This window comes from Chlamydomonas reinhardtii, chromosome 17, assembly GCF_000002595.2.
Source record: "Chlamydomonas reinhardtii strain CC-503 cw92 mt+ chromosome 17, whole genome shotgun sequence".
NCBI classification, from domain to species: Eukaryota; Viridiplantae; Chlorophyta; class Chlorophyceae; order Chlamydomonadales; family Chlamydomonadaceae; genus Chlamydomonas; species Chlamydomonas reinhardtii.
In genome coordinates this window covers 2,686,986-2,702,262 of record NC_057020.1, presented here as the reverse complement: position 1 = coordinate 2,702,262, position 15,277 = coordinate 2,686,986, and the positions used below count along the sequence as shown (strand labels likewise).

At 61.7% G+C, this 15,277-nt stretch overlaps 4 protein-coding genes across 6 annotated transcripts in view; 1 reads left to right on the top strand and 3 right to left on the bottom strand.

Annotated features, from left to right (window-relative positions):
• The first annotated feature begins 52 nt into the window (after positions 1 to 52).
• CHLRE_17g717950v5 (uncharacterized protein) lies at positions 53 to 4,172 on the top strand. 2 transcript variants are annotated; one of them, XM_043072202.1, is made up of 6 exons: positions 53 to 836; positions 907 to 965; positions 1,292 to 1,490; positions 1,683 to 2,330; positions 2,652 to 3,208; positions 3,485 to 4,172. In XM_043072202.1, exons 2-6 carry the CDS (start codon positions 928 to 930, stop codon positions 3,543 to 3,545), a joined length of 1,503 nt encoding a protein of 500 aa, XP_042914661.1. In that variant the 5' UTR covers positions 53 to 836; positions 907 to 927; the 3' UTR covers positions 3,546 to 4,172. The 2 variants fall into 2 exon arrangements, with proteins under 2 accessions (XP_042914661.1, XP_042914660.1); XM_043072201.1 differs by having other exon boundaries at positions 193 to 836.
• Positions 4,173 to 4,180: 8 nt separating this feature from the next.
• On the bottom strand, positions 4,181 to 5,732 carry CHLRE_17g717919v5 (uncharacterized protein). Of its 2 annotated transcripts, none has more exons than XM_043072199.1 (1): positions 4,181 to 5,732. In XM_043072199.1, the coding sequence occupies exon 1, from the start codon at positions 5,262 to 5,264 to the stop codon at positions 5,061 to 5,063; it is 204 nt and encodes a 67-aa protein (XP_042914658.1). In that variant the 5' UTR covers positions 5,265 to 5,732; the 3' UTR covers positions 4,181 to 5,060. The 2 variants fall into 2 exon arrangements, with proteins under 2 accessions (XP_042914658.1, XP_042914659.1); XM_043072200.1 differs by having other exon boundaries at positions 4,371 to 5,512.
• Positions 5,733 to 5,783: 51 nt separating this feature from the next.
• CHLRE_17g717900v5 (uncharacterized protein) lies at positions 5,784 to 8,902 on the bottom strand. The gene is made up of 4 exons (XM_043072198.1): positions 8,611 to 8,902; positions 8,100 to 8,298; positions 6,673 to 7,907; positions 5,784 to 6,428 (listed from the first exon to the last, which is right to left on the bottom strand). Exons 1-4 carry the CDS (start codon positions 8,649 to 8,651, stop codon positions 6,371 to 6,373), a joined length of 1,533 nt encoding a protein of 510 aa, XP_042914657.1. The 5' UTR covers positions 8,652 to 8,902; the 3' UTR covers positions 5,784 to 6,370.
• Positions 8,903 to 10,160: 1,258 nt separating this feature from the next.
• CHLRE_17g717850v5 (uncharacterized protein) overlaps positions 10,161 to 15,277 on the bottom strand; it is a 6,912-nt gene continuing 1,795 nt past the window's right edge. The window contains exons 4-12 of the mRNA XM_043072197.1: positions 14,980 to 15,220; positions 14,584 to 14,718; positions 14,173 to 14,241; positions 13,762 to 13,824; positions 13,394 to 13,545; positions 13,060 to 13,186; positions 12,629 to 12,788; positions 12,057 to 12,197; positions 10,161 to 11,808 (exon numbers count right to left, since the gene is read on the bottom strand). Coding sequence (XP_042914656.1) covers positions 11,771 to 11,808; positions 12,057 to 12,197; positions 12,629 to 12,788; positions 13,060 to 13,186; positions 13,394 to 13,545; positions 13,762 to 13,824; positions 14,173 to 14,241; positions 14,584 to 14,718; positions 14,980 to 15,220 — 1,126 coding nt within the window. The 3' untranslated portion in view covers positions 10,161 to 11,770. The remainder of the gene's footprint in view (positions 11,809 to 12,056; positions 12,198 to 12,628; positions 12,789 to 13,059; positions 13,187 to 13,393; positions 13,546 to 13,761; positions 13,825 to 14,172; positions 14,242 to 14,583; positions 14,719 to 14,979; positions 15,221 to 15,277) is intronic.

Sequence of the window (15,277 nt, the reverse complement as noted above, 5' to 3'; positions counted from 1 at the left end):
CTCAACCCCCGCCGGGATCCTGCCATGCGTGAATCCTGCATAATGGGCTCCAACTCTGAACATTTTTAGAGGGCTCCGCCTCCTCCGGTAAGACCGTCTGGAAGAGCTTCAATTGCCCGGCTGGTTCCGATCCCCTTCTGACCCAGGGCGCCCAGGGTTCCTTCCCCATAGCCATGCTTCCTCAGTCTCTTTCCCATAGCGCTCCCTCGGTCTCTTTCCCATATCCCACGACCATGCGCCATGCCGCGCCTATTGATGCCTGAGCGGCCTCATCTGGCCTCATTTCCCCCCGGAACCAGCAACAGCATGTGTGAGAGCTTGGCAGTGGCAGAGAAGCGTCCAACATTCCTGCGATGGTTGGTCACTCTTGCCTGCATTACCAGATAGCCACCAATAGCCTCGCCGAGTCAAGGTTCGCACCTGCTGCTGGGACAGCAGATCATTCACGCTCTCTTGCGGGGGTCGAGCGATTCGGCCCGCCTTAGTGCTATTAAGCCGTATATTCACTAGGTCATACGTTGGCATGGAGACGTTTCGTCTTGGTCCAAATGTTTCAGGCATCTTGCACACCCTTGGCCCTGCCCTGAGCCCAACGACACGGATAATATACACGTGGTACATACTGTCAAGCGACTATGTCAGGCTTACTTTACTGACGTTCTAGGCGCGTTTGCTCACTGAGTTTGTAATGCTTTATGATAAAACCTCGCCTCCCTGGCGCTTCAAATACGTTTGAGATGGATAGATTGGGGGTGAATTGAAGTCAGCAGGCACAGTAACGCACAACGCCGTTGCGCTGGACCCTGTTTGAGAAACGCTGTGCCCATGCAGTACGGGTGGGCGGGCGGGCGCGGCCGGCTGACTCCCGAATAAATACCCGCCCCGCCCCGACCTCTGGCATAACAGTTCGGTCGAGACCCGCGAACCATGCGGCTCACCGTTGCAGTGCTGGCCATCCTGGCCCTGTAAGTCAACTTCAATAGCTTCCGTCGGACAAGCGATCTTATAAATAGACGGTGCATTGTATAAAACTGCTAGGCGCACCATATGTAGCTTAGTTAGTGTCGCGCACAGCCTATCACAGGCGACCTGTTCACAGATGTGCAGAAGTAGTCTCGCGGTTTTTGCTAGGAGCAGCATTAATTCTTGAGCCATTCAGCTTACATTGTTGCGCCATAGATAATGGATGAACACCACTCAAGTTCCTTACCCCCACGGGTTGCGGCGACTTCGCGTCGGTTGCTGAATGGCCATGTGCCCGCCTTCGCGTGCCTTCCTTTGCTGCGCGCAGGGCCATCGGCGCGAGTGCCCAGCAGACGGGGCTCTATCCCAGCTTCCCCTACTGCCAATGCACCAAGACGCCCTCGGCGTATCGGTTGTCGCCGACCGTCACATCGACGGGCGCGGGCACCTACTGCTTCACGCTCAGCGCCAAGGTGCCGGCTGGCTGCACGCACAAGTGCTGCAAGGCTGACCTCAAGAAGATTGAGGTGAGCATTCGCAGCTACTAGACGGCTGACATTGGAGTTAAGTGTTGAGGGGTTACCAGGAGGCCGGGGGGAAGCGCGGGAGGCGTGGGTAGTAACCCTCCCGCTCCCCTCCCGCCATTCCGCCCCATTCCGCCCTAACTCTGCCGCCTTCTAACGCCGCCCTGCCTCCCCGCCTTTCTTTCCCTCCCTCAGTTCAACGTGAACGACGCGTGCGACGTCTTCTCGCCCTCTCTCAAGGCGACCATCAACGGCGTGCGCACCAAGGTGGCCCCCGCCATCAACAAGGCACAGAACGGCCCCGTGGGCTCCACCACCCTGGTGCTGACGCAGCTGGGTCTGGGGCTGGGCAACGACGGCGCCCAGGTCTGCATCACGCTGGGTCTGAACAAGAACGGCAAGGGCTGCACCACCCTGGAGGAGCTGTGCGTGCCCCCGGCCGGCATGCCCGCCGGCGTGTGCACGGCTGCCCTGTTCGACAGCCAGAACGACTGCTGCCCGCTGTCCCAGGCCAACGTGCCCAGCCCGCCGCCGCCCTCTCCCCCTCCCCCCAGCCCGCCTCCCCGCTGCGAGGTGTGTGCCTACATCGCTCTGGTTGACCCCGAGAACAACGCGCCCTTCCCCTACGCCTTCAGCGCTGATGAGTGCGACAGCTATGCCCAGACCCTGATTGACGACATCACGGCCCAGGCAGGCGACGCCGGCGCCACCATTGTGACGCCCTTTGCCAAGGTTGACTGCCAGGAGCGCCTGATCAAGGTGTGCGGCGAGTTCTTCTCCAACGAGGAAGGCGCGCTCATTCAGGACTGGATTGGCGAGCAGGTGTCTGTGTGGAACGACATGGTGAGCGGTGCGAGGTGGCGAGGGAGGCAGGGACGAAGCGAGGCATGAGGGGAGGGAAGGGCATGCTGGATGGGCGGCCGCGTGGGTTCGCTTTGCCGGGTCCTGGGCGGACTGACGGCAGACTATGTATGTCATCAGGTCCCGGGGGGGGGGGTAACATCAGGCCAAACCGGGCCCCGGGCCCCGAGGGGCCACATGGCGCGTGCGCGTGCGTACGGGGTGCAGGGCAGCGGCCCTAGCTGCAGGAAGCGTCTGGCCACAGCGCACGGCCCTCTGACACACCATCCCTTCCTCGACTGCAACCGAACCTTCACCCGGCAGGTCACCGGCGGCCAGTGCCCCGCCTACCTGTCCGGCTACAGCGTGGTCACGGCGGTGGGCGGCGATGGCAGCGACGTCAACAGCCTGCCCATGAGCTGCCTGAACGCCTTCAAGTCCACTGCCTGCGCGCCCGAGACTGTGGACTTCCCCAAGTGCCAGTGCACCACCAAGGCCTTCGCCACGCCCTTTGCCGTGAAGCCCATGATGTCCGAGATGGCTGGCCCCTCCAAGGACACCACCAGCTACTGCTTTGAGCTGGCCGTCGTCGCCCCAGCCAACCCCGGCTCCGCCTGCGGCAAGACCAGCACCGTCAACAAGGCTGAGTTCTTTGCCGACGACACCAAGCGCCGCCAGATCAAGTCGATTGGCATCAAGCCGGCCGGCGCCGCCGGCTACAAGTGGGTGGCGCCCAGCTGGGGCGCCGTGGGCGACCAGACGCTCAAGGTGACGCTGGGGTGGAGCACGGCGCAGGCGGCGGGCGGCCGCATCTGCCTGGAGCTCTACAACACCACCAGCCTGGACGACTTCTGCATGGGCGCCGCCATGGACACGTGCTGGTGGGTGGGGCGTGGGATGAGGGGGGCACGGGGCGGGTGGGGGAGAGGGTTGGGCGCGGGTTGGGCAGTGCGGGATGGGTAGATGGGGTTGAAATGTGGGATGGAGGGGGGGCGGCTGTTGGCTGGTCTGTGGCAGCTGACTGGGATGCAGCGTCATTGGTGCTGCGCGGCAGGCGGCGCGCAGTGGCAACAGCAAACTTGAGTGAACTTCAATCGGTGTTGATTGCACCTCGCCTGACACCCTCCTCTCCCCCACTCCTCGCCGCGCCCCCGCAGGCTGAACCTGTTCGACACCACACGCAACTGCTGCCCTCTCTACACCTCTTCCCTCGTGTAGTAGGCGCCTGATTGGGCGCACAGCGGCTGTTGTGGCCGGCATGCTAGCACATCTCAATAGCCAGCATCAGCAGCTGCATGGCTGCATGGCTGCTAGCTAGGAGCTAGCGGCGGGAGCCGTCAGTCGGGCGGCGCAGCTCTACTGCGGAGCTGTCGGCCTGCTGCCGCTGAATGCCACACATGCCGTGCTGTGCTGTGGAGGCGGCCGGGTTGCGTACTTTGATTCTTGGGCTCCATTAAGCCCTATGCACCAGGCTGCCAGCACCGCTAGCGAGGCATAGCCGGGTCGTCGCAAGATGTGGCGTTAAGTCTAGTGACCTAGGGACGCATCAATGTGTAGGGTGTGGTTGTGGATGGCGGTTCGTTTGGGTGGTTGGTGGAGGGACGGAGGTAGCACGCACGGACCAATCGACTACTGTTGTAGGTGCCAGCACTGTCGGTTAGATAGGGAAATCCGCATGGATTAATACTGTAGTTGTCAAGGCTGTGGCACGTACGGTGTGCGCGTTTTCAGGTAGTGTGAATGGCTGTCTATATTTCCAAACTATCTCATGGGACACGCCAAGGGCGTCCATTTCTCTTGCTCTCCGGACTTCTTCATTCAATCTTTGTGTAACAATGATATGGCGCTTTGTGGACAGTCACAACAGGGTTCCGCACGGGCTATCGGCACGCCACGGCCAGCTAGGGTGCAGTGAGGGGTGCCATGGGGCACTGATGCCGTTCCCGCATGTGGGAACTGGGCGTCTGCATATGGCCAGGTAGACAGTGGGGGTGCTCTTCATGGTTGAACAGGCCTTCAGGGGTTGGGCAGCGGCAGGTTGCGCAATCAATCTGTTCACGTGCTTGCGTGGCGACAACGCATGACTCAAGCAAGTAAGCCCGCCGGGCAACACGCCAAGGCGGTTGCGGGGCCAGAACGGCTCACCGGTCTCACCGACTCACCTTCACCTCCAGCATGCGCCCTGCCCTGCGGTGTTACCCACCCGTGTTACCCGTGTCAACCTGTGCTCCTCAGCATGCAAGCCATGCCCCTGTGCCCCTATCCTTGCGATCCACGAGACCACGACACACGTTCACGACACACGCTGACAAAAGCGTTTGCCGGAGGAAAAGCGCGCTCACGAGATTAAGTGAATCCAACTGACATACATGCGCCATCACGGAACTGGCGCGGGGCTGCTCCCGGGCAGAGTTATGACCACCACAGTAGCACCACTGGCAACCCAACACAGCAGGCACAGCAGCGCTACCCCAGGGGGTAGGCGGTCACAGCAAACCACAGACACGATAACACACGACACAACAGACGCACCGTGGGCAGTATTTGGTCTGGGCGTCCGAGTCTAAGGGTACCTCAATCGGAAAGGGATTGCTAGTGATTCGTGCCTCTCACAACAAGGCAAAGCACACATCTTTTGCTTGTGCCCTCTGCCCACAGCTTATCATGCCCCACTTGTGGGACCACACATGGATGGTACGGTAGCCACGGGACTGGTTGGGTCACTGGCTGACGTCAACAGCCCACCGCCCCTTCCCTCTGTTGCCCCTGCTGACCGTACCTGCTGGTCTTGACGCCAACCAGACCGGTGACGCCCAGGTGTGGTGCGGTGCCCTGCCGGGTCCGGCCCAACCAGACCAGTGCCTTGCCCCGTTGCCCGGCCCAACCAGACCGCAGAACCGCTATGGGTTGAGACCGCCAGACCTCTGGGCTGCGCATGGCTGCATGGTGTCAGCTCAGAGGGCCAGGCCCAAGCGGGTGGACTGGTGCTGATTGAGGGAGTGTTACCAAGTGAAGCCACACACGTGCGGAGTCTTTGTTGCAGTCAAGTCACGGCCAAGCAAGCGAGTCGACGGGACAGGGCAAGGGACGGACTGGCAAGAGACCCAAGAAACAACTTACGCACAGCCCAGGCGCCCATTATACGTGCCCCCGCGCCAACGAGTACCCCCGGCCCTGTTCGTTACCAGTACCGTGTCAACATAATTCTTATTAGCTGGAGCAGAATGCTGATCGTGAACCGAGCGGCCGAGGCTGGGGAGAAATAACCCCTGATACTTTGCGACCTCCCGTTCCAACTTTGAAGTACCCAGGCAAGTGTGAGTCCGTTGTTGGCTAAAGCATGGGCTGGACGTGACGACAGGCCCCTCCCCTCCGACACCCACCATGCGGTTTGGCCGGGTGCGTGTGCGGGCTGCCCCTCGTGCCTGTGTGTTTCCCCCACTGCTGCGCGGGCGGGATGGTTGAACCTTACAAAATATACACGCTTTCAAGCGTGTGTCCATTGCTTGCCGTTTGGCGCCACAAAATTGGCCATTTGCTTTTGTCACATTGTGGTCAAGTCAAAACCGGAGCCGGCCTCGTCAAAATCGCGTCACACCTGCCGCCCGTCCGGTGAGGTTCGAATGTATTCCGTGCAGAGAGGGGTTGGGTTTGCCCTGGTGCTATGCACACACGGGGCATCCAAATAGTAATGCACGTCAGTCAAAGTCGTCGTCGTGATGCGAACCGCGTCTGTACGTCACGAGCTATCTACATGTTCCGATTGTCCACATCTCCACCCGGCCTACCAATCTACACGCCCGCCCACACCGGCCTTCCGGCCACACTCCATCCACCACACAGTACTTGACCCACGTTTGCATTGTTACATACACACACACGTGCATGAATTAAGCCGTGCTGTGCGCGCGGGACGTTTCAGCGCCCACGCACGCACGCACCACGCTGAGAAGGCCATCCGTAGCTGCTAGCGCTGCCTGCTTATTGCGCCTGCCAGCTCCAGAGGCCTGCTTATGTTGCTCAATATGTACGCACACAGCGCTTTAAAGGCTGGACGTGTACAGAGGGCAGCAGTTCTTGGTGCTGTCGAACAGGTTAATCCTGAGGGAGAGGAGGGGAGGGGAGGCCAGCAGCGGGGCACACACGTCGTCAGTATGATGTAGACAAGCAGGGTAAGCTGTACCGGTCCACACAAGCCCTGAAGAATGCACAGCTGCCACTGCCGCTGCGACTCCCAACCCGCTGCAGTCACTCACGCCCTACCCAGGTGTCCCTCTCGCACAGCTTAAGCACCCCCGCTCCACACCATCATGACACGCCACACACCACACGCCTACACACGCACCAGCAGGTATTCTCGGTGTTGCCCATGCAGAAGTCGTTCAGGGTGGTGTCGTTGGTGAGCACCAGACACAGCATGCCGCCGTCGGCCTGTGCCTTGCTCCAGTTGAGCGGCGTGGCCTTGACCGTGAACTCGCCCACGGCACCCCAGGAGGGAGCCTGCCATTTCATGGCACCGCCCGCGGGCTTGACGCCGATGTTCGTAATCTTGCGGCGCTTGGCGTCGTCGGCGTAGAACTCGGCCTTGAGCAGCATGTCGGTCTTGCCGCACTTGCTGCCGGGGTTGTTTGGCGTGACCAGCATGGTCTCAAAGCAGTAGGCGGTGGTTCCCTTGGTGGGGCCGTCCATGGTGGTGACGACGGGCTTGGCAGCGAAGGGCGTGGAGAAGGGCTGGGTCACGCACTGGCACTTGGGGAAGTCCACAGTCTCCCGGGCGCAGGCGGTGCTGGAGGCAGCTGCCAGGCAGGTGACCGGCAGGTTGTTGACGTCGGTGCCGTCGCCGCCAACCGCCGCAACCACGGTATAGCCAGTCAGGTAGGCGGGGCAGCTGCCCATGGTGATCAGGTCGCGCCAGATGGCGACCTGCTCCGACACAAAGCCCTGCAGCAGCGCGCCCTCCTCGTTGGAGAAGAACTCGCCGCACACCTTGATCTGCTGACCCTGGCAGGAGACGAGCGCGAAGTCGGAGACAATGGTGGCGCCGACGCTTTCGGCCTGGGCGGTAATGTCGGCGACAATGACGTCGGAGACCTCCACGCATTGGTCATCGCTGAAGGAGTAGGGGAAGGGCGCGTTGTTGTTCACGTCCAGAAGGGCGATGTAGGCGCACACGCGGCAGCGGGCAGGCGGGCTGGGGGGAGGGGGAGAAGGAGGAGGAGGCGACGGGGGAGGGGGAGAGGGCGGCGGCGGGCTGGGCACGTTGGCCTGGGATAGTGGGCAGCAGTCGTTCTGGCTGTCAAACAGGGCAGCCGTGCACACGCCGGCGGGCATGCCGGCCGGGGGCACGCACAGCTCCTCTAGGGTGGTGCAGCCCTTGCCGTTCTTGTTCAGACCCAGCGTGATGCAGACCTGGGCGCCGTCGTTGCCCAGCCCCAGACCCAGCTGCGTCAGCACCAGGGTGGTGGAGCCCACGGGGCCGTTCTGTGCCTTGTTGATGGCGGGGGCCACCTTGGTGCGCACGCCGTTGATGGTCGCCTTGAGAGAGGGCGAGAAGACGTCGCACGCGTCGTTCACGTTGAACTGAGGGAGGGAAAGAAAGGCGGGGAGGCAGGGCGGCGTTAGAAGGCGGCAGAGTTAGGGCGGAATGGGGCGGAATGGCGGGAGGGGAGCGGGAGGGTTACTACCCACGCCTCCCGCGCTTCCCCCCGGCCTCCTGGTAACCCCTCAACACTTAACTCCAATGTCAGCCGTCTAGTAGCTGCGAATGCTCACCTCAATCTTCTTGAGGTCAGCCTTGCAGCACTTGTGCGTGCAGCCAGCCGGCACCTTCGCGCTGAGCGTGAAGCAGTAGGTGCCCGCGCCCGTCGATGTGACGGTCGGCGACAACCGATACGCCGAGGGCGTCTTGGTGCATTGGCAGTAGGGGAAACTGGTGTAGAGCCCCGTCTGCTGGGCACTCGCGCCGATGGCCCTGCGCGCAGCAAAGGAAGGCATGTTAGAATCGGAGGTGGAGTAACGAAAGTGTCGGTTGTAGAGCGACCCAGCTGGCTGGTCACGCCTGCTCGTTGCTGACAAAATATGCAATGACGCAGACTAAAGATTCTAGGGCTGAAAAAATGGCGTGCTTGGTGTGGCCCTCCTTCTCGGGCCTGTAGCAATGGTGATTCTTGCGCTGCCTAGGTGAAGGCCTTCTGCTTAGACGAGATGCAACCTCTGATCTAAAAGCGAATTTAACTGCGAATCACAACCCCAGGTGTTTAAACAGCGCCCTAGAGAAACTCACAGTAGGCCGATGACTGCCAGAGCGAAACCGGTGAGCCGCATGGTGTGTGCTGCTCTACCAAGTGTTATGTCAAACAATGAAGCCCCGGCGGTATATGTAGGGGCAACGCCCCTTCCGCCCGCCAGGCGTACGGCAGAGCGGTTTTCGCGCCTCATCGCAAACGCCAAACTCAGCAACGTCAGCGTTCGACGGTGCCAGTAGCGCGAGACGAATAGCTAGAACTCGAATTGCTCAGTGACCCAGCAAAGTGGGAGCGGAAGCGAGGAGTTTGAAACCGCTGAACGCGCATAGCATTGTTCCGCTGCTCTAAATACAACCTAAATTGCCATAGGAACCGACCATGTATGGCCAGTCTCATGGGTCTTGACCATCGCCTTGTGGAAGCAAAGACCTGCAGATCGATACCGCAGCTCAGAAAGCCAGGCAACGGTCGTCGCGAGCATGCTCCGCAGGCGTTCTTCGACTGCAGAATGCGTGAGCAGTGGGATCACGCGCAACCGGAAACGGACCTCTTAATTGGCTGGAGCGTGCGCGTGCATGCGTGCACATGCGACCACGTCACAAGACCTGTCTCAAGGACATAACGCCGCACCACTCGCGCAGCCGGCTTCACAGGCATATAGCAGGGGGCAGACGCGCAGCCGTAACAGTAAACTGCACCGAGCGAACCCACTTGTCTCGTGTGGATGTGTGGTTTGAGACGGAACGACGCACTGCGCCGATTCCTACCGATGTCCGGTGCCACGCTGCCTCCTCGCACCGCAGCTAAACAAGGAGACACCTTCCCTGCTCAGCTCGGCTACATGAACAATTAGACGCACTGAATGCACGCGCGGCATTAGGGCTAGCCCTGGCTTGCCAGTACCCCAACGGGCACTGACGGACAGACCCCAGCCATGCCGGCCGTCAGCAAAGCCACAGCCTAGCATGACAAGACTAGTTTCCCAGCCCTATGAAGACGCTTGGAGAGTGAAGGACACTGCAGCACGGATTACGGATACCCTGCCTCACCTCCGAGAATGAGTCAGGTGACGTCAGTCAGCTAAGCCAACTTAGCCAAGTCAGTCAACGGGGCCTGCTGTGCCGGCGGGACGTACAGCGGTAACAGGGAGGGCGTGCACGTGCCACACGGGGGGTGGGCCCTTGGGCCATGGGTGCGGGCGGGGCGGAGGGAACCCAGGGGGGTAAGTGTGCGGAGTGCAAGAACTCGCCGGATGCCGGCAGATGGCCACGCACTGATGGCCAGGACCGACGGAGGTTCAGGAGAATCAGGACCAACGGACCTCCGTGACCAAGCTAGGTATCAGGGTATGGGTTGGGCGTCGGCGCCGGTCCCTGGAGCACAAGAGGCGCCCGCAAGGGCTTAGCGGGACAGCCGAAGTGAGGTGCCACGGATAACATGCGGCGGTGGCGGGTGCCTGCGGGTGCTGGCACAGTGGCTGGCCTTGCAAGTACGGTACTGAGGCAGTCAGGCGCACGGGCGCGCAGTTGGGCGGCGGGCACGGCGACGAGCAACTTCCGCCTTGGCGGCACCACCAACAGGCGGGCTGAAGCTTTGAACAAAAGCGCTCGTGTGGCGTCTTGGCGTCTTGTCTGGCGCCCCAGGGAATGAATGGCCGGGCGCGGGGCCAGCTCGCAGGAAGGAGGATGAGCAACACGTTGTGGTGCAATGTACAGTCTATGCTATGACTGCCTTTGACTTTAGTGAACGCATGCGCAAAGTGATGCTGAAATCGGAGCTTGCCAGGTTAGCCGCATCACTTAACTCCACATGGCAGCATAGGATTAGGAACACGCCCCTTCCTTACAAGGGAGACAAGATGCAGGACGATAGCATTCGTTGGCGTCATAGGGTTCACCCCGGCTCGGGCTCAGGTTCTCACGAAGCAGGAAGACACGCAACGGTCGTGCGCACCACCTTGTGACCACGCACGCGCACAAACACACACACACACACACACACACACACACACACACACACACACACACACACACACACACACACACACACGCACGCGCACGCGCACGCGCACGCGCACGCGCACGCACACGCGCACGCACACGCGCACGCACACGCACATACACGCGCACACACACACACACACACACACACACACACACACACACACACACACACACACACCTGGCACACCTGTCGCACCTCAGCGGCCCAAGGGCCGAAGAACCGTTGCAGTACGCTTCCCTTGTTTTGTGTCATGCTGATTTGCTCAGCCCTGTGTTGCCCTGTGTGCTAATACCTAATGGCCAGCACGAAGTCAACCGGGGGAGGTCCATCGGGGAAGCCCACGTGAGGAGCGCGCATACACATATCGTGCGTTACTTCGTTATTGTACATAACAGCATGGTCACACGCTAGGCGCAACCAACGTGGCTCGCCTGCAGTGCATGTTTGCAGGAGGGCAGTCAAGCACGCACGTCACAGATATACATGGGCCCCGCACATTCATGGACATTTCACTCAGCATTCCCAGTCGCCTACCACAATTCACAGTTCAAGTGGGACAAGTAATTTTGCAACGCGGCCCCGAACAACCCAATAGGCATACCCCCAGCGCATGCAGATAACCGGCGCGTGTCTGGCTTGGCAAAGCTAGTGAAGGGCTCGTGCGCCTTCGTATTCTCGCCAACGCATAAATCCGCAGCGCATACGCTTCACACCAAATGAGCTATGAAGAACAAACCCAAGAGTCAGAAGAGCTAGACTATACGTACATGCATGTCCTGAGTGGCCGCATGCAATCAAGGCGGCGGCATGGCTAGGATGGAACCACACAAAGCCTCCGTTCTCGCCTCACGCAGCATGTGAAATGCAAGCGGTGACGCATGCCGTCAATGGGCCCCCACAGTGGGTAACTGTAAAAAGCACGTCCCTCCAAGCCCTCATTCTATACAGGCGCACCCAGGGGCTCATGCTCCCCAGCCACCCTCCCACATCGGGCCAATCAATCATCAATCCGCTAGCATGCACAGCTGCGTCAACAGGACCTGCGGAGCCCCTGCAGCGCCTAAACGATAAGAAGACGTGAAGATGAGAAGGTGAGAAGATGAGGCCACCTCACAGGGGGCACTGTCCGATGGGGCAATCCCACGTTCAGGGTTCCTTCGAGAGGCTGGCTGCCGCGCTCGCGCCACAGGGCGCCTAGGGCGCGGTGATGGAGGTCAGCGCAGTGGGGCAGCCTGCAGTCGTAAGAAGCATTGCACACATGGGGATCTTGAAGGGGACGCGGGAGGGGGGCACGGCAGCTACGTGTGCAAGCGTACGGCACGCTCAAGACCTGAAGTTGCAGACCAACCCCGACCCCCCTGTCCATGTTCTGCCCAAACCGGCCCCTGACGACCCCGTATTGTCTCCATGCTCTGTTGCGGCGTGCGCAGCCACCAGCTATCTCTAGCGGGGTGATTGTTGCGTGCCCTCCAAAACTCACAAGTACGGCTGCCGTCGAACAGGGTCACCCAGCAGCTGCTGCCGTCCGCCGAGCCCAGACAGAAGTCCGCCAGGGGCACAGTCAGCTCCAGGCACACCTGGCCGCCGTCGGCCTGAGCGCTGCTCCAGTTGACGTTGGTGGCTGCGGGGGGGGGGGGGGGGCACAAGCAGCGGAGCGCGGATTGGAGAGTGTTCAGGCAGTCGTGAGGCGTAAATAAAGAACGCTCGCAGGAAATGCAATTTCGGTGGTGATGAACCAACTTCATATGCGCGGAGTTGCATCTTGTGTTTGACCTTGGCAAAGAAAGGCCCCGCGGCGCAGTGGGCCGATTGCAATGAGCCATCACCTATCGTTCTGGGAGCCCCACCCACCGGCCACCACCCCCGCACCCACAACGCCTGGCCCCCACCCCCTGACGCACCCCCCTGGCCCACCCCCAGACCCCATACCCGACCCCTCTGACCCAACCCCCCTGTGTTCTGCCGCATTTGACGCCGGCGTGACCCACCACCACCCGCCCGCCCCGGCCAGGCCATCCTTCACACCGCGTTCCGCACACATCACATGCTCACCGCGCAGGGTGTTCTGGCCGGGGGTGTCCCAAATGGGGTCGCGCCACGTGGTGGTGGCGGAGCCGGCGGGCTTGAGGCCCACACCGGTGACCTTGCGGCGCTTGGTGTCGTCCGCGAAGAACTCCAGCTTGTTGATGGTGGTGGTCTTGCCGCAGAAAGACTGTAAGGCAGACGAGGGCAGGAGCGAGGCGGTTTTGGGTTGGGAGGTGGGGATGTGGGTCGAGGTTGGGTGGCGGAACGGCCTGTGATGGTGCCTGCTCCCACGGCAGGGCAGGGCAAGGCAGGATTGGCGGGGACCCCGTGCTAGTGCCCCCCAAGACAACAGACGGTGCTGTCACTGGAAGCTCAAAAGGCCGTGGTGTGGCAGATCGGCCGTGCCCGTGGTGGTTGGGAAGACGTGGCAGGACAGCCTGGGCGTGGGCATCTCTCACCGAGGGGTTAGACGGCGTCACAGACGCCAGCTTGAAGCAGTAGGCAGTGCTGCCGGTCTTGCGGCCGGGGGTGGTGGTGATAACGGGGTTGACAGCGAAGGGCATGTTGTAGGGGGTGGTGGTGCACCTGCGACGTGCAGAGAATGGGGAGGGGGGAGGGGGTTGGGAGTCCGACGAGGTAGATCAGGAACGCAGCTTCGCCGTAGATGTGCCCGGGGATGTCCACTGCCACGCAAGGGCGTGTCATCCCCTCATTCGGTGGTACCCATTCGGCGCCTGTAACACATCACAGTGATACACATCAAGCAACCGGGCCCGCCGCCAAACAACTCACTCGCACTTGGGGAAGAGCACGGTCTCGGGCGAGCAGCCCGTGGACAGCACGCCGCTGAGGCAGGCCGAGGGGACATCGGGGTTGGCACTCGCAATGGAGACCACGATGGTGTAACCGGCCAGGAAGGCAGGGCACTGGGCGCCCGTAATGATCTGGAGCACAGGAGGACGGGGCATGTGGTGAGAGGGGCCGTGCAGGTATAAACACCATGTGGGTACGAGCTCCCATGCCTGAGCCACGCCTGAGCTTGCAGGTGTGGAGAGCGCGTGCCGCTGTCAAGCACGGCGCATGACGCGGCGCAGGCCTTCATCCCAGCCCCATCGACTCCTTCCCCGTAGCACGGCGTTCCCCGGATTTGTTCGGCGTACCTGAAGCCACTGGTCCAGGTAGATGTTCTGAATGTCGGGCTCCAGCAGGGCACCGTCCTCGTTCTGGTGAGGGGGGGGAGAACAGGGGGAAACACGTCGGAAAGGGCCCGTTGGCACACAGATCAGCGGCCATGCTGCGTCTCTGGGGCACACGTCCGACACCGTTGGCGCCCCCTCGACTGGTGGGATGGGGCCAGCCAGTCTTTGATTTCCACACAGCCAGACGCACAAACATGCAGGACCTGCGTGCTTCCTTCCCTTGGACTCGAAGTAACGCAAGCAGTACTAATTACATGTGCAAGCGCCATGTTCCCACGGAAGACCATGTGCGGAGTACGATGCACCATAAGCAATGTTCTTCGCATTGTGCCTTCTGGTGATGTGTCAAATTCACAAACCCTGTAATCTCACCGAGAAGAACTCGCCGCAGACCTTGATGCTGGTCTCAGTGCACTCGGTCAGCGTGAAGGGGACAGAGATCTGGGGGGGGGCGGGTGTGGGTTCAGCGGCGTTTAGGAGGACCAGCATAGCAACTAGCATGCGCCCAGTCGTGTGGCAGCCTGGTGGGCGGCTTTGCCACACATTTTCAACGCCGAACAGCCGCGTGTCAGACCCTTGCCTTGTCGCATGCCACACATGGCCTGGTGCACCCGTCAACGACAGCCAGCCGCGCCAGGCATCCACCCATCCCGCTAGCTGCCCAGCGGAGTGCCAGGTACAAGCACGCAAGCACCCATACCCACGCTCTCTTCACGTCACCCATCTCCCACCACAAAGCACCCGCCTCCCGGCACCCGCGGTGAGGCCCCAGGCCACACTCACTCGGGCCTGGAGGTCCTCGGCCAGCAGCTCGATGTCCTGGGAAATGGCGGTGGCGGCGTCGTCGCAGGTGGCGGCGTCGAAGCGGTACTGGAAGGGGTCGTTGGCTGGGGGCACCAGCGTCAGGTAGACGCACACCTGAGGGAGGTGGGGAGGATGCGAGGGCGGGAGGGTGACGGCACTGTGTGTGTGTGCGTGTGTGTGTGTGTGTGTGTGTGTTTTGGATGTGTGTGTACGAGACCGTGCAAGCGTGCGGGCGTGACACTGGATTGATGGGCTGACGATCGGACGGCGCGGCATGGCTGGCTGCGGGCAGAGCTGTTGGCACGCCATCGTTTCCGGGACCCACACGCGACAGTGAACCCATGCTAGGGCGGAGCCACTTGAAGGCGAGCTTACCTCACACGGCGGAGGGGGGCTCGGGGGAGGGGGCGAGGGAGGAGGGGGAGAAGGCGGGGGCGGCGAGGGGGGAGGCGGCGAGGGTGGAGGAGGGCTGGGGGGAGGCGGCGAGGGCGGAGGAGGCGAAGGGGGAGGTGGCGAGGGCGGAGGAGGAGGAGGGGGCGACGGCGGGGGAGGGGGAGGAGGGGACGGGGGAGGAGGCGGTGGGGGCGATGGGGGAGGAGGCGAGGGCGGAGGAGGGCTCGGGGGAGGGGGCGGGGGAGGAGAGGGAGGGGGAGGCGAAGGGGGAGGAGGTGAT

Bases quoted from the DNA above. Each gene is read 5' to 3' on its own strand.
- CHLRE_17g717950v5 (XM_043072202.1), top strand. From the start codon at position 928: ATGCGGCTCACCGTTGCAGTGCTGGCCATCCTGGCCCT. The intron at 966-1,291 runs GTAAGTCAACTT...TGCTGCGCGCAG, and splicing joins GTGCTGGCCATCCTGGCCCT to GGCCATCGGCGCGAGTGCCC. The intron at 2,331-2,651 runs GTGAGCGGTGCG...TTCACCCGGCAG, and splicing joins TGTCTGTGTGGAACGACATG to GTCACCGGCGGCCAGTGCCC.
- CHLRE_17g717919v5 (XM_043072199.1), bottom strand. From the start codon at position 5,264: ATGCGCAGCCCAGAGGTCTGGCGGTCTCAACCCATAGCGGTTCTGCGG.
- CHLRE_17g717900v5 (XM_043072198.1), bottom strand. From the start codon at position 8,651: ATGCGGCTCACCGGTTTCGCTCTGGCAGTCATCGGCCTACT. The intron at 7,908-8,099 runs GTGAGCATTCGC...TCCCTCCCTCAG, and splicing joins CTGACCTCAAGAAGATTGAG to TTCAACGTGAACGACGCGTG. The intron at 6,429-6,672 runs GTGCGTGTGTAG...CCTCTCCCTCAG, and splicing joins AACACCGAGAATACCTGCTG to GATTAACCTGTTCGACAGCA.